The sequence below is a fragment of the Patiria miniata genome, unplaced genomic scaffold (assembly GCF_015706575.1).
Source record: "Patiria miniata isolate m_02_andy unplaced genomic scaffold, ASM1570657v1 HiC_scaffold_20, whole genome shotgun sequence".
Taxonomy (NCBI): domain Eukaryota; kingdom Metazoa; phylum Echinodermata; class Asteroidea; order Valvatida; family Asterinidae; genus Patiria; species Patiria miniata.
The window spans coordinates 6,325,239-6,342,336 of record NW_024037059.1 but is presented as its reverse complement, the minus strand read 5'-3'; the positions used below and the strand labels follow the sequence as shown (position 1 = coordinate 6,342,336).

The 17,098-nt window shown below is 37.8% G+C and overlaps 1 protein-coding gene and 1 long non-coding RNA gene across 2 annotated transcripts; both read right to left on the bottom strand.

Annotated features, from left to right (window-relative positions):
• Window positions 1–405: 405 nt before the first annotated feature.
• LOC119727245 lies at window positions 406–6,377 on the bottom strand. The gene is made up of 2 exons (XR_005270926.1): window positions 5,945–6,377; window positions 406–1,720 (listed from the first exon to the last, which is right to left on the bottom strand). It is a non-coding gene; the product is annotated as an uncharacterized LOC119727245 (long non-coding RNA).
• A 2,221-nt stretch (window positions 6,378–8,598) lies between these two features.
• LOC119727407 (lysine-specific demethylase 8-like) lies at window positions 8,599–17,084 on the bottom strand. The gene is made up of 10 exons (XM_038199272.1): window positions 16,181–17,084; window positions 15,760–15,823; window positions 15,193–15,318; window positions 13,534–13,676; window positions 11,445–11,651; window positions 11,243–11,321; window positions 10,927–10,989; window positions 10,559–10,639; window positions 10,113–10,196; window positions 8,599–9,960 (listed from the first exon to the last, which is right to left on the bottom strand). The coding sequence occupies exons 1-10, from the start codon at window positions 16,615–16,617 to the stop codon at window positions 9,841–9,843; spliced, it is 1,404 nt and encodes a 467-aa protein (XP_038055200.1). The 5' UTR covers window positions 16,618–17,084; the 3' UTR covers window positions 8,599–9,840.
• Between the last annotated feature and the right edge of the window lie 14 nt (window positions 17,085–17,098).

Genomic DNA, 17,098 nt, shown 5'->3' with positions numbered 1-17,098 from the left:
TAATATCATTTCGTAACATTTTTTTGTGGGTGAGAAAAATAACACTTTTTCCATATTATATCTCTCACCACCGCTATCGTATCGTATCGTATCGTAAATCGCACCTTTGAGAAATAAATAACACTATCGTATTGTGTCATATTGTACCTTGGAGAAATAAATAACACTGATTTCAAGTATTATTTCTTTCTCTACAGTTGTGATTTTTTTGTTAGAGTATTGCAGATCTGTGAACAGTCAGAGACCAGAAATTTTAAAAATCATTAGAAGAAAACACACTGCACACAAGAAATAATCACACTGTACACAAGAAATAATCACACTGTACACAAGAAATAATCACACCGTACACAAGAAATAATCACACCGTACACAAGAAATAATCACACTGTACACAAGAAATAATCGCACCATACACAAGAAATAATCACACAATACACATGAAATAATCACAACGTACACAGTCATTACTATGGGCAAAGTGATGATCAACTTTTTTTCTTCTTACTTTCAATCATCATCATCACCTCTGTAAAGAGCAAACTGCTTTTTTTTTCAGTTCACAAATGATAATTTCACTCTCTAATGGTTTTTATGTTCAATATCGGGCAGGATGAAATCAGTTTCTTTCTTTATATTTATAGAAACAAAGTATCTACCAGTGCCCATATTGATGACTCAGAGTTTTTGAAAATTGTTTACTTTGGAAGGTAAATTTTGTTTAAAATGCGTATAAGGACAGCGCCCCAGACGCTGTGACATCTCAGTTTTTCTTTGTCTTCCTCGTCGAATAATGAGTCGCATAAGAAGTCGTTCTCTAATTATAAGGCTTTTGGATAATAGTCCAAGTAGTGCGACTAATGTTCGTTGCAGTTCGTCTTCACTGAATTAAGACACTGTGACATCTCAGTTCTTCTTTGTATTCCTCATGGAATAAGTTGTATAAGCAGTCCTTTTGTTAACTTTTGACTTATGATAAACCTTCTTATAAGGCTGTTGGATCATATTCCAAGTAGTGACTAATGTTCATTGCAGTTCGTCTTCACTGAATGGAGACACTGTGACATCTCAATTCTTCTTTGTATTCCTCATGGAATAAGTCGTATAAGCAGTCCTTTTCTACTATTGAATTATGATAAACCTTATAAGGCTGATGGATCATATTCCAAGTAGTGTGACTAATGTTCACTGCAGTTCGTCCTCACTGAATTGTATAACTTGGAATATCATGATGATTCAATAATAAGATAAATAAGGCATAAAGCCTTTTCATTCTGACAGTGTTCTTGGCGTCTGACCTTGTTCCAGACGTATGCCGCTGAAGTCCATTTTATCTGTTTTTAAATGGTTCTTCTCAGAACCACACAATTCACTAAGCTAAGAGATACCATTCACATGGTGCTATATACCACAATCCTCCCATTAATGTCCACTATGCAAACCCTCAAGTCTTAGTCATTTCATCTCTTGAAATCTTTTTATTTAGTAAAAATGAACTTTCTTGCCCGATTATCCGGTGGGGTTTTCTCTCCATAAAGAATCGTGTCCAAAGTTTGTAGAAATTCCTGGCAAGCTCAGCATGCAGAGTCCACAGTTCCTAGCTCCGTAGGTTCTCCTCCTTGTGTCCTCCTACTAGCAGCAATGGGGCCTCGACCCAGAAGCCTCAACCAGAAGCCTCTTCATCTGACCACTCTCATCCAGATATGACAGGCTCCCATTTCTATTGAAATGTCAAAAACAAAGAGAGAAGAAAACAGTTCAAAATCAGGATTGGCAAGAGATGCACTTCAGTCTGCGAGACTGAATTATACAATTCTTGGGTTCTTAGTTTGGGTTTTCTCTTCATGCATGCAGCAGTGTGCCAGACACTGTTGTATATTTTAAAGAAGATCCCTTCTGCAATGAATTATCTTTTCCTTTGAATAAAGTTTTATTCAAGCAACAAGCCAATGCAACTTAGGTTGTACCACCTATTTCAAGTATGGATACATGAACGGACAATAATACATTTTTTTTTCACTGATCGCACTTGAAACTTTCTCTTTGATCTACTCTGTCAACAGAGGGCAGTATTCCAGTGGTTTGTAATGTTTAACCCCCAAAAATAAGAAAAGTCGAGAACACCAGTTCTTACACAAGTACACTGATTTTGAATAAGAAGTGTTGTATGCTGATGGAATTGTAACAAATTTAGTCAAATGTTATAGAAATCAATTTTATGATGCATTATCATATGTTTTTGATAATTGAGGGGAGTACAAGACAATGCCTAAAGTTGTTAAAGGGAATATACAACATTTGCAAACATTAAAAAACAAAACTACCATTTTTATAACGAAATACCTTACTAGGATGTTGGTAAATGACAGTCTAAAGCATCCTGTAAAATTATGGCACCATGTGTGAAGTAATTTTCAAGAAAAGTGGTATTTTGTAAAAAAAATTCCAACGGTGGTCGGCCGACCACCGTTGGAAAAACCTAACTATTTTTCAACTACTGCTCCAAATTTATCAGTTTTTTTCAGTCCAAATTTTGTTTGCTATTGGTTACATGTTCATGAACGGGTGCAGGCCAGTTAGACTGGTTCCATTACCTTACAATTTTCCGGCATCTGTAAATTGATCCATTTCATCTTTAGTGGAGTCAGGGAACAAGACTACTTGAACATTTTTGTTTTTCTTGGTTTTTGCAGCATTTTCGAACACAAAACTTGAAACATGTCAGTCTAACAATATTTGATTTGTTATACTAACCCATCAAGATAGTTCATTTCTGAAAATTACAGCAAAAGCCAATGATGTACATTCCCTTTAAGAGGCTCCCTTAAATAGTCAATGGGATGAATTTTCCTTAGGAACAATCTTTTTTTATCTTTTTTGTAAAGTGTATTTCTGTAAACATTGTTTGAAATTCCATTATTTTCTGCATTATGTTGCTGTGACTTCATTGCAGGAAGACACTGTACGTCGGTTCAGGGGGTTCAAGTGTGAACCGAGCCATTTGCTCATTGAAAACATTTGTGACAAAAATGTGCTCATATCAGCAGGGGGGGGGGGGGAAGAGATATCTGCCATCGAGTGCCAACAAATTACAAAACTTGGTGCATGCATAGAACTTAATATCAACATACCCCCGAAATTTCATGACTAAGTTGAAGGGTTGAGAATTATGGCTAATTAATTATGGTAATTCTGCTTTGTGTACACTACATATGGGGAAATTCAATTTTCACCAAAACAAATGTTTTTGCTGCCCAGCAACACATGTCATAATTTTATGTTTTTGGTATCAAGAGATACGTAAGTCTCTAGCTCTAAGCTAAAAAGTCAGGAAAGCTTGGGTCGAAAAAAAAAATTTGTGCAAGGTTATTGCGGAAAAAGTTGAATGTTAACCCTTTTTAGGGGTAACAGTAATTGGAGTTATCAGAGTTTGACTTATCGCGATTTCACTGTATTATGATTTTTAAAATTATCACATCATTCTTGGTTGCTTTCTTGGGCAGCCAACAGGATAAATTAAAGCACAAAGAGAAATGATAATGCAGACACATAATCACTAAGTTTTGCTCATATCGGAACATAGCATGTTTCACACACTCAAATAATGCTATAACTAAGCACTCAATTTATGTTCAACACACGTACTCTCACATGCAGACACCGTACAACTACAATGTACATGCATGCAAAATAGAAACACAAACTTACAACAAAAAGCTGGCCTTTCCAAACACTGAACACAGAGTTTCATTTCACCAACACATTGATGAGTAAATACTCTGTAGAAAATATTTCTGTATTTGAACACTGCCCTCATAAAACAGTTGGCTCCTCCAAACTTGAAGTTGAACTGAGAGATGACCGTCCAACAACCAAGCTCAACTTTACAAACTTTGACCTCACTTTCTTTGACCTTAGCTTAAAGGTGTATATTGATCATAGAGCTAAATTAAATATAGCACTATGATCATTGATGCAAATGCATTTTTAATCAACAGAGAAAATGGTTACCATTGACCAATCATCATAACTATACATGAATGTAATGAGCAATTGTTAGACTCCAACAAGCCGTTTCCAGACAACAATGACAAACATGTTGATATTAAAGGGGAAGGACAATTTGTTGTAAGTTAAAAAAAAAAAACTCCGTTACCAATTGAAAGAAGGTGAGTTCTCCTTTCAATAAAAGCATGATTCATTAATATTCGTCGTTATGGCTTCAAGATATTTTTTATTGAAGTTTTTAAAATGGTCCTGTTGCTGCATATATGTACCACACTTGCAAAAGTAACGATGCAAATGAGTGCTACGTTCTGCATACTCAGTATTGTCCACTTCTTTTAAAACATGAAGTTGTTCAGTCTCCCTGGTTTCCCTGACTGTCCAAGCCTATGGGCCTTATTCACGTGTCGGCCATGTTGAAATAAAAGTGTGGTAAAAATCTTAATTTTTGGAACTTGCGAAGAGAAATGAAATCAAGTTAATTCCTAATTAATTCCAGTCTGCTTCAATGAATAATTTAAAATTTGTAATTAAACATTCCCTAGTGTTAAAAGCCAGATTAAAAAAAAGACAATAAAATAATGCTGCATTGTGCCTGCATAAATAGTCTGGTGCCATCCAATTCAACAGTTAACACTTAATGAAATACATTCTGGGAACTCGACAAAAATGGCCAACTCGTGAATAAGGCCCATAGTCCTACCACAAATTATCCATGTTTGAACTGAAGTTAACGCCATTTTCTGCACCTAGCACTGATTTCTTGCTCTGTATTTTGGTTAGTTATCTGAAGTAACTAGTGTAAAAAAAATAAAATGATTTTTATAAGCTATAATTTCAAGGCAACAGTCTGAAATCCTACAGATAATTTCAACTGGAATGCTATACCCTCTGATACTCTTTTACGTACCCGTGGCAACTATCGTTAAAAAGTTCAACTATTAAAGAGTAGAATACCCCAAAGTAACTGTTGATTTAATGTATTTTAGAAATTTAGAAAAAAAGACAATCGGTGCACACTGATTCATATTATTATCAAAATAAATGTTTCAGTAGTTAAGTGTATGTCAATTGTTTTCCACCCAGGAAAAGAAATTTGGTCAGCGATAAACATCACCTGGTCACAAAACAGTGGTCACATTCCAAATTCTTGGCACAACTTCAAAAACGTTCTGGTATATGGGAGCCTGTAGCCACGCCTACTATTTTGTTCACAAGTGCCAAAATGTAATACAATGTCATCACATGAGCCAGATTGATCGATATGCAAATTAACTTGAAGAGGGTGCCAGAGACGTCTTTTGATACTCCACACAATGGCCTAAACTTAGTTTACAGTTTAGAATGAACAGAGTGGAATTTAATTTCAATGCCTAGATGAAAGCTTATAGAAAATGTAGACCCATGACCTTTACTTCAATCTTAACACTATATGGCAGTCAACTACTAACACTTACGCAAATTAAGGGGAATTTTTACACTAAAATGAAAATCTTATACAATACATTATGTAAAGTTTTGTCTAAGTTTAAAGGTCATGCAATTGCAATGTTCCTTTTTGTAATGCTATCCCTGAAAATACACATTTGAGTCCCATTTAACCTTACTTTCAAGTTTCGTTTTTCCATTTTGAGGGGCATTTTGGTGCCTGTTTGGTTGTTATGCTGATGCAAATTTCCATATTCATTAGCAAAACTGTAATGTCATTCCGGGCAGCAGACACCGCAACGTTATGGCTACAGCACAAACAGTTGCTACATAATGTTGGATATGTAGTGAAAGGACATTACAGCAATAGCGCCAACAATTGACCGGAAAAGCAAGATTTTTCCCCAGTGTTTAAAGAAGTGCATTTTTTCCATACAATTAACCAAAAGGGATTTCAAAAAAATGTGTTCCTTACATTAAAATTCATCGCATGAAAATAGCTTTCACTCACCTCAGATATCTGTTTTCTTTGTTATTCTTGCATGAAGCTAGAGCATCCTCCAAGTCGATGTTCAGTTCGAGTTCAACACGTTCAGTAGGCCTACTTTGTTTCTTGTTCAGTTCCATTCAATTTCAATTTGACGCAATTTGTGACACTCGGTACTCAGGACTCCGCTCCGAGCTTGTTAATGTGCCGACTCACCAGGCCCAGGCGGGATTCTCCGCCGTGAGATGATGATGCGGCGGCTTGTACAGTGCCTCTTGAAGAGAAGATGGTTTGAAATTATGCGCTGAGCTGGCGGAGAAAGAGCAGCCAGTTCAGAAAAGACCAATGGAGGATGCCAGGATGAATTTACAACTTTGTGTGCACATTAATTGAGATGTTGTGAAAAAGTCGCGACCGTTACGAGGAGCAAACTTTCTGAGGTCCTCTCCCGTTGAAATTCATCTGCGGAGTGAGATAAGAGTGAAAAGACACGCATCTTTTTTTTACGCACATCTGGGGAAATTGGTCCAGAGTATATTACTCCGCTAATGCATTTTTTTACGATTATTTTGTCTGTAAATTACGTTTTTAAATAAAATATATAAACAAATTAAGTCATGAATGCGGTCGATAACAAAATAATAATAAGTGTAAAATTTATAATGGAAAACATCATTTCATAAAACTTTAGGCCCTATTTTTTATCGAAATCAGAGTCAGACAATAGAAGGCCGATGACGTAATGCTAACGGGCAATTACGATTGGTCAGAAGTGTGAAGAGTGACCGCGGTTTAGTAATCTTAGCATTTTGATTGGTTGAAACAGCCTAACACAGGTGAGAGTTAACTGCTTGGGCGGGAAGGAAAATTTTGACTCGAAAGCTAGTAGTTCCAACCGGTTTCAACCGGTTCCATAGACTTGCCAAGTCACACAGATATCCAGAAAAAGGTGCAAAATGTGATGGGATGAAGTAATGGGAATGGGATGAAAGCTACATATGATGTTTTTTCCATGTGTAAAATCAAATCAAATTAATCTTAGGTTTGTGAAAAATAAGCCGAGATTAGATGGTGTAATTAGGGTCCAATTTGCAGGGCTGGGGAGACAGGTCATGGTGCATCAGTTCCAGGACCAAAATAATATTGTGGATTTAGACTGGAATTTAGGGGGAGGGGGGCAATGTTAAAAAAATTAAAAAAAGGAGGGGGGGGGGACATCGGAAATTAAGAAAAACAAAATTGAAGCTGTAATGTGTTCAATGATATTTTTTTTTGGGGGGGGGATTTTCTTGGTTTTCCAAGGAATCCGGAACCCAATTTTTTGGCTCTCTTCAAATAGTAATAATGACCACTGCCCCCCCCCTCCCAAATAATGGGATTGTTTTTTATCGCAACCCCGTTTATTAGGTCTAAACTTTAATAATGTTATTTAAAGAAATGACACTTCAAGCACTTACAAAAGAAAAAAACCTAATGCAGTATGCGGTCGGACATGAATTTATTTCAACAGAATTCAGATTTACAGGATTATATGAGTTTATAATAAAACAAAATTTACAATCGTGCATTTCTGCAAAGTTTTGCCTGAATTAGCCAAAAATAAAATAAAGCACCAAAATTATCTAATCGTCAGCGTACACAAAACATCCAAATCAACATAACTTGGGCTGAAAAACCCTGATGAGCCCTGATGAGCTCCACCATGTATAAAGATTCAAATGACAGTATAACTTTAAAGTTCTTTAATTTTTCTTTTTCCCATCAAACACACATGTACAACAAGACACATGTACTGAAGGGATCATGTGATGGAGCTATGTACATAGCGCCCTCATGCGTTTTAATACGGGCGTTTTAATCAATTCACTAAATAAACCTTTCTAGTTGCGAAATAAGGTGGTGGAGATTAAAACATCTTAACATTAGATATAAATTAATTAAATAATGAATAAACAAATACAGAAGTACATGTATTCCTCAATGTCAGAAGTATTAAAGGGAATGTACAACATTTGCTTTTGCTGCAATTTTCAGAAATAAATGGATTTGCAAAAAATAAATGTTATAGCAAGTATTGTTAAACTGACTTGTTTCACGTTTTCGGCTTGTAGATGCTGGAAACACCAAAAAACCAATCATTTTCTTGTAGTCTGGTTCCCCGACCCCACTTAAGATGAAACGGAGCAATTTGTAGACTTTGGGGAATTGCAAGGTTAGAGAATCAGTCGGGCAGGCTTGTACCTCTTCACAGGTGTATAATCAATTGCAAAGAAAATGCGGAATAACTAAATATGTAAAATTAGGAGCAGTTTTGAAAATAAGCCAGTTTTCTCCAACGCTGGTCGGCCGACCAGCGTTGGGAAAATACAATTTTTCTTGCAAATGTCAGCACATCAGGAGCCCCAATTTAACAGGATGCTTTAGACTGTCATTCCTATAACAATCCAGTAAGGTATTTCGTGATAATTTGATCATTTCATTTTTTTTATGCTTGCAAATGTTGTATTTTCCCTTTAATGTCATCCGCAGGTGAAAGCCCTACATTCTGTGTATAGGTACCGTATCAAACCATGCACGCAGGCCACTTCGTAAAATTGTAGGTTTATACATTGTGTATGCCTACACAATACCAAAAAGTTTAGAACCAAATATAATGAAAATACAATTATTCAATACTATAAAGTTTCTGCAATTTTTTATTCGGAGTTTCAAGATGAAACAAAATTAAAAGCATGATTATTTGAGCCAATGTAAAACTTCTGATAATATTTTCAGACGCTACGTGATTTACATACACAACTTATCAGAGGTTATCTTTTAACTGGATTAATTCTTAAAATTCACAACATACATCTTTCACAGACTAGACCCCGTGCTGAGATCGTGAAAGGTTAGACTGTTTTATTTGTTGTAACAATGGTAACATTGCATATGGATTTGACAGACCCGCACAATGAGTTCTAGCCTTGGTCAAGGCGTTCGACGATAGAGTCCGATGATCAATGGTTGGCCGCGAACGTTGGACTCACACTAACTTAATATAGCGGCTGACCATTGATCATCGGACACCACCGCCGAACGCCTTGACCAAGGCTAACTGAGTTCCACATACATAATTAGCAACTTTTTATGGTAATTTCGATTTTGGCTCATAGAATGCACGAGTGCATTGTGCTGTCTGGGTTTGTGATGTAATCCCATCGGGGAATATTATGTACCGGATCGCGGACTTCCCCATCTAACTCCGGATTCTACAGTATTGTGTGGCTCCAGATCGAATAAATAGAGAAAACAAAATGTTACCCATGCTTCAGGTAATGCTTTGTATACTCATATTAAGGTTTAGAAATTGCATTATGTCCCACCCACACACCAAGCACTCTCAGAGGTAATTTTCGTAATTTTGGGGAGTGCTTGGGACTTCCCATGACCAATTCTGAAAAGCAGTCCAGTGATCAAAAGAAACATCTGACAAAAAGCCTCGGGAATACGAAATGAATGAAGCATAAAATAGTGAACGAGTGAGTGACGATTCTGAGAAAAATCTTACCTTTTTGGGGTCATCTGAAATGCTTTCTCATACAAAGATTGAAAGAGTAGCAGGAGTATATAGCAAGTAACAATTAATAAGGTTTTCAAGAGAAATTCAAAATTCATTAATTTGCATATCCCGTTGGTTGAAGTTTTTTTCTCGGAACAAATTTTCTATACTAAAGCTATACTAACTTTACTTTATCGTGAGACTTGTTGGGCGTTTGCAACCCTCTAATAATGGCTTTTTTGCACACAAATGAACCTGCCCAGCAGAGTGGAACTATTATCTGGCAGCTAATAATCTGAATTATTAAAAGTGAATAATTGTTTAACTAAGAACATAGCAATTATAAAACAAATCATTTGGGGAACGTGTCTGTAATATATTACAATTCCTGTTTAGACATTGAAGTCTGATCACGGGTTCCTCTGAACTTGCTGCTGTGGTCACGTGGCGGTGTGTTAGCATCTTCTGGGATGTCTCTCTCAAGCTTTCTCAAAATCTCCTGCAAAATACAATACCGGAGATGTACAAAACCACTCACTTCACGAGATAATATCGATTATGTATAATATATCTCAAAATGTATTATTAATTCACTTCCAATGTATTATTTATTTATTTATTCACTTTCGAGGATCCAGACGAATGTCATACCTGTTTTTGTTTTGAAATCTGGCCGTCAAAGATGTCGCCTAAGATCATCATCTTCTGCCCAAGTTTAATGGAAAAGGAGTCGAACTGTGGGATTGAAGAAAAGATGGAGAGTAGTAAATTTGGTTGGCAGATTTTCTCATCAAAGTTCTGTGTTAAGAAAGAACGAGATTCACTTCCATTTGGGGTACAAATTAAATGTAGACTGAACGAGTGGTTTAAGACTACCCACATCATTCCCACAAACACTGCGCCTGGCAATCAAATGTCAAAGCAGAAAATATGGCTTAAGAACATTGGCAGACAAGCTGGAAACTTATCGCAATTAACATAACATTAGACTGGTGACTGGTGAGCATTTTTTTTCGCAACGCAACTTTCTGTTCATAAGTTCAACAACACCCCGAAATTCTGAGCGTCTGTTTCTCGTATAGGAAGAAATGGATTACCTTGTTGATTTCTACAGGAAACTTGTCGGTGTCACGTGACGTTATCTTGCCATCACCATCACCATCAAGTATCAGAAATATCTGCCACAAACAGGGTGAATGTACAAGAAAATTTACAACAAACCACTGTGTGTATATCTGTTCTTGTTTTATAGCAACCACTAACAGACGAACTATCGGTATTTGTAGTGATTCTAAAGGGTTCTTGGCAAAATCAAATGTCTCGAAAACCGCCAATCAGTGGCCATTATCCTTCCTTATTCTGTCCACAGATAGTGACGGCTTATTTTCACGAGTTGCCCTTTTTATACGGAGAAAATAATTCTGAGATGCTGTCAGCACTGCCTAAAACAAAGAACCCAACTTACCTGTTGAGCGGCATCTAAAGCTTCCTCGGTCCAGATGTCGTCTAGTTCCAGTCTTGGAAGTATCTAAAAGTGGGAAAACAAAAGAGAAAAACTCAAAGTGCCAAAAGGGTACTTTGACTATTGACTCCACTTTGTCGGAGTCTCAAACTCTTAAATTAAATGTGATTGGATGTAATTTGCTAAAATATACAGTTTCAAACCACTAGTACTGACAAAGATGGGACCGGAATATGAGAGCTATACGTATTCTGATGGATTGAACATCGATTGAGACGTCTGAAATCACAATAGAAAGTTCATAAATGTTTCCAGTTACCGTGTCCATATATTCGAGAAACTGCCCCTCTGTCAAAGAATCTGTCTCCTTTTCATCCATGAATATCGTCAAAGTTGCCCTAAAACATTGATAGAAAAAGGAATCTTGAAATGAGCAAATCAGCCTTTTTATGGTTAATACAGTTTGATTTAGTGGTAGTATTCAATACCAATTTGGGGAAATATAAAGCTTTGAAACTCACGACGGGTCTCTGACGAAATCTAGTTCTGGATGGATATCCATTTGTATGTCACCGTTCGTCTGGTCGTGGTACGGGAAGCTGACATCCGCCAGTGAGAGCCCCGGGTCCGGCTTGCCGCAGGACTCCGGGGAGGGCACGACGTATGCCTGGTGATTCCACCAAATGTTGACTGCAACGTTACTGCCGAAGGAATTCACCTGATGAATCCTGAATCAGTGAATGAAGACAATTATGCCTTGACATCTTCATGATCTCAAATGCCATGGTGACATGTATGCTTCGCCTTATATATAATTTGCAAGTGAATCTTGAGCCATTGAGCAGATGACTTACTTAGGGGTACATAGGATCATTGGCTTTTTGTGCATTGTTTTTGTTTGAGGCCCAAAATCTTACAGATTGCATAACTAACTTGAAGGTTTCAACTCAGTGGATAATGTACATATTGAGGAAACCGAGGAAACGCACATGTACAATATTTGAGGTCTCGTAACTGGATTCCATTGAGCATGTAAAAACTCTCAAAGCACCACCAGTGATTGTTTTCTTACAAGTGATACCATATCAGGAGGAATAACTTCACGGGGTATTTGGTACCAGTCCTATCTTCACTTTGAGCGAGAATTTTCTCATTGAAATTTGTTTGTATTATATGTTCTACGTTTCCGGGTAATTAGAAACGTTCCTATAACGCGTCTGTACACGCTCATGTCGGTTTCTGAACTTCACTGTTGCTTGGTTTTACTTTGATTTTAATTAATAACGAAGTGTTGTTTACTTTGCAATGTTTTGTGCATTCACATATGAATTTAGGTATAATTTTCTACTGCTATATTTTACTCAGATCGTGGTAACCTGGAGGACTCTTAAGGGTGTACGAACATTTTGTTAATTAAAGACTTATCATGATTTGAGACCTTTACTTGTTTTTTTATCGCAATTCATTGGCAAATGTGGGGTTGGCTAAAGAATTGCTGCAGTGCTACTGAGCAAACAGCGTTTATTGTCCGAGGCGCACGCGATGCGTGCACTGCACAATAGGCATCGTGTGAACCAAGTTCATGTCGCAACGATCGGGAGGGCAAGGGAACTTCCCAAAAATCTTTTCTCGAAATGGCCCTAAAATCTGAATACAATAATGATTCACTATTCTTTGAGTATTCGAGCCTCGTTGAATGTTTTCATAGTGCTCTTTTGAAACATTCTCCCACTCGTTAATTTTTTGTCCAGGTGCCTTTCATGATTTTGTGAGAGTCTTTTGTGTTCACAGACTCCGTTGTGCGAACCGAACTTGTGTCGCAATTACTGTAAAACGAGGGAATTTCCAACCGTTTTTCACTGGATCTGTTATATACACTCTATACAAAATATACTCTCTTGAAATTTGACTAACAAATCAGTCAAAGTTGCACCCAGCTGAGACCCTTGCTGTAGTCAGCTGTGTACATGTTTGATTTCCTATAGTCAAATCTAACTCTTTTAGGGCCAAAACAGACGCTATCATTAACTAATACCGGTATTATACTTTTGAAGTTGTAAATCTTGCATCAGCACTATTCTACAACAGCAGGTTTGTTATTGCAATTGAGCATGACCATAGGCATATCTATATATCAAACGGTTATAAACAGTAATGCTCAATGATACATTATTCTCAGTAATCGTACATTTTCCACATGCCTATACATGTAAATTGCTTTTCCTTGATCGTTTTCTGTGGTTTCATAGTAAGCCTATATATTGGACCACTCTGTGGTAAGTTGGTATTATAACATTCTTTCTTCGTTATACCAAAAAAAATGTAAAAGTGCGAATTGGATTGTTTCATGCAATTCATGAAACCAGGAAATCAGTGGTCTCTGCTTTTTTTTAAACTGGCATACTTATGTCATTACACTCGCTGCTATTTACTAGTTTCATAAACAGCATGGAATTAAAGATAAACTTTTGTTGATTCCATTAACATGAGTGTAGGCTTATTCACAACACAATGCAGAAATATCAAGAAAAATATTTACAGTGAACACAAATGCGAAATAAGTAACATGCTCATACAAAATATGAATGTTTTTGTACTGTATCTTCTGACCATTTGAACGGTAGGTAGATGCAATCGCCAGCTTGCATTTTCGCTTCATGGAACTCCAGGTTTCTCATTCCAGGGAACTTGTTCAAGTCGACTCGTTCCACGTCTACACTCGAGTAGAAGCCTTCTGGATGGTCGAACACAATCTTCAAAATGAAGGGAGACCATGGAGCTATTAATTTTATTATTAAGTGATAACGCTTTGACTTGTTTCCAACAGCATAAATCTTTGTGGTGATCGCATTCCTTTCAGAAAACAGCATTGAAAAATCTAAATGCACACCTGACCTATTCAAAATTGATGCATTTTTTTTGGGGGGGGGGCAAAGAATACCATTTATAATTGTTAACATTTGAAACATTTTGATGGCAGTAACATTATTTAACGTATTTAAGTACATATGCTCCGGACAAACCAAGCAAGCCTGCATAGAAAAACTCAAAGCAACTGTCCAAACACAATTTTTCTCCGAACAAAACTACACATCAGGGGGCTTTATATTCCTTATATCCAGGGTAGCACTCCACTCCTGGACTAGACCCATCCCAAGCCAGTTTTCACCTTAAAGGGAAAATACAACATTTGCAAACATCAAAGAATAAAACTACCAAATAATTTTGAAATACCTTGCTGGACTGTTAGTGAATGACAGTGTAAAGCATCCTGTAAAATCATGGCACCTGGTATACTGTCATTTCAAGAAAAGTTGTATTTTTGTATCAATATCCAACGCTGGTCGGCCGACCAGCATTGGAAGAAACTGGCTTTTTTTTCAAATACTGGCCCCAATTGACCATCACATTAATTTGTTTGCAATCGATTACACACCTATGAACGGGTACAAGCCAGCTAGACAGGTTCCCGTTCCCTGACCTTACGATTCCCCAATGTACATAAACTGCTCTGTTTCATCTTAAATGGAGTCAGGGAACCAGACTACAGGAAAACGATTGTTTTTCTTGGTTTTTATAGCATTTTCGAACCCAAAAACTTTTAAAAAAAAAGTCAGTGTAACAATATTTGCTATATATTATTCCATCCATTTCTGAAAATTACAGCAAAAGCAGATGATGTATATTCCCTTTCAAGGGAATATACATCATTTGCTTTTGCTGTAATTTTCAGAAATGGATGGAATTGGGGGGTTGGAAATATATAGCAAATATAATTACACTGACCTTTTTGAGGTTTTGGGTTCGAAAATGCTATAAAAACCAAGAAAAACAATCATTTTCCTGTAGTCTGGTTCCCTGACTCCATATAAGAAAAAAAAGAGCAGTTTACATACATTGGGGAATTGTAAGGTCAGGGAACCAGTCTAGCTGGCTTGTACCCGTTCATAGGTGTGTAATCGATTGCAAACAAGTGCGATGGTCAATTGGGGCCAGTATTTGAAAAAAAAGCCAGTTTTATCCAACGCTGGTCGGCCGACCAGCGTTGGAAATTGATACAAAAATTCAAGTTTTCTTGAAAATGACAGTATACCAGGTGCCATGATTCTACAGGATGCTTTACACTGTCATTCACTTTAACAGTCCAGCAAGGTATTTCAAAATGATTTGGTAGTTTTATTTTTTGATGTTTGCAAATGTTGTATTTTCCCTTTAAAACCACATCATAGGTCATTCACCGGTCAGGTATGTGTCTGAACTGTTGTTTACCTGTTCTCTGTAGCGCGTGTAGTTGACGAGGAGGAAATCTTTCTGGCCCCTGAACAGACAGTTGATAATGTCAACGTAGTCGATGTGTACGTGGGACTTGGTACCTCCGCTACTAACCCACAGCATCTGTCCACAAGAAAAAAATCATTGTTGTTCTTAAAACCTGCATCATTTCGGGGCGAAGGGTCCCGTTTTCGGACGCAAAGACAACACATTTTCAATAAAGGCATATTATGATCATTTGCTTTTCGTGCTTTGTTTTCGTACTAAGTATAACACCACTGTTTAGTACCAGTATACGATTAAGTTTTTTTTAAATAATAATTGGGTTGGTTACTTTTTGGAAAATTGCCTTGTCTGTTGGTTTGTTTATTGGTTGGTCGATTTGCTTGTTTGTCGGTCGATCGCCTGGGTGGGCTTGGTCTGTCTGTCCGTCACTTTGCCAATTATTAATCATTAGGTTAGTCGGTTACTATTTCTGTTCTGAACCTCTGCAATACGTCATCTTCTTCTGTCAGGATGGATTTTTGTTTTCTCTTAACTAACTACTAAGTCCCCCACACTTACTGTTTCCAGCAAATTAGCAGTGACGTTAGTACAATGCAAAGATGGCGGGATCAGCACATCTTTCCTGGAAGTAGATCAAAAACATCTCTGTCACAGTTTTCTCAAAATGTTCTCCGGGAAAACTCCACAATTTCAGTGATAAACACCAACTGACTAATTAGTGTGATCACAAATGATCGACAAACGGTTATGAAGAATGAGATGAATAAAAAAAATCGGGAAAATAAAGGGATGGTAATATTTACAATTCACAATGATGGCCCTTAAACACATCTGACGACTACTGACATGCCAACCACACTTGTGGTACGACAATCATAGCAGTTTGAAATTTACATTATATCTGAACTAGAGAATGGAGATATTCCAAAGTTATGGAAGAAACCAGTCTTTTTGTGTACATTAAAGTCACTGCACTTACTTTAAGAAATCTGGGACTCTTGCAACAAGGTACTCATCGGTGGTTTGATATCTGTCCAGGAATTCAGCGAAGGGCATGTTCATCCTCGGTAACTGTCTTTCCTCGACCTTCCGCATCTCCACTCTGATCAGCTGCTGGGACTCGGGCAAGTTCTTCAGGTACTCGTCGGTCCACTTCTGGAAGGCTGGCGAACGCCGAGCTCCTTGCTTGATGATGACGGGGACGGAAGGGTAGACATAGCTGCGGAAGAACTCGTAAGGGGAAGGGAAGTCCTGGATGACTGAGACGGGGAGACGGGTAGCCTCGGAAGCCAAGGGCTTGAGATGACCTGGTAATGAGGTGGGTGGGGAGGAGGATTGAGCATCTTCGGCACCTGACTGATGTAAGGATGCCATGAGCCAGAAGATGACGGAGATGATCTTATTAGTAGACTTCATTGTGAAAGTCTTGGAGTTAGCCCCAATCGATGTCCCAAAGTTCTTGGGACTTTAAATCTGATTTTTTTAAAACGATATTTGCATAGAACAGGTCGTGAACGGTCGGTAACGGTGTCCCTTGGATGGAGCTACCCTCCGCAAAGAGCCGTTATACAAGCGGGTAGGACAATAGATCCCTGCAGGGCCGTGAGTTACGGCAGGGTTTAGGCCCAAGCACGTTGAACCCGTGACAGCCTGCTAGTCCCGGGAAAGGGAAGGGTTTTACCCTTCATTGTTGAACTTGCGTAACAAAATTACTCATGAGGACCCGATGCCCTGGAGTTTCCCTCCTCTACTATGATTGGCTGACACTGCCATGACGTCCTGCATTTGTTTAATTATGCCAACAAGGCGGTGTTAATGTTACATGGGCGGAGAATTGCAGGTGTAGGGTGCAGTTTCTATACTAACTTTTGCAACTGCCCACGAGTCGAGCATGACT

Coding starts and splice junctions, on each gene's coding strand:
- LOC119727407 (XM_038199272.1), bottom strand. CDS start 16,617: ATGAAGTCTACTAATAAGATCATCTCCGTCATCTTCTGGCTCATGGCA. Junction 15,319..15,759: donor CTGCTAATTTGCTGGAAACA/GTAAGTGTGGGG, acceptor TCTTGTGGACAG/ATGCTGTGGGTTAGTAGCGG. Junction 10,640..10,926: donor CTTTAGATGCCGCTCAACAG/GTAAGTTGGGTT, acceptor TGTTTGTGGCAG/ATATTTCTGATACTTGATGG.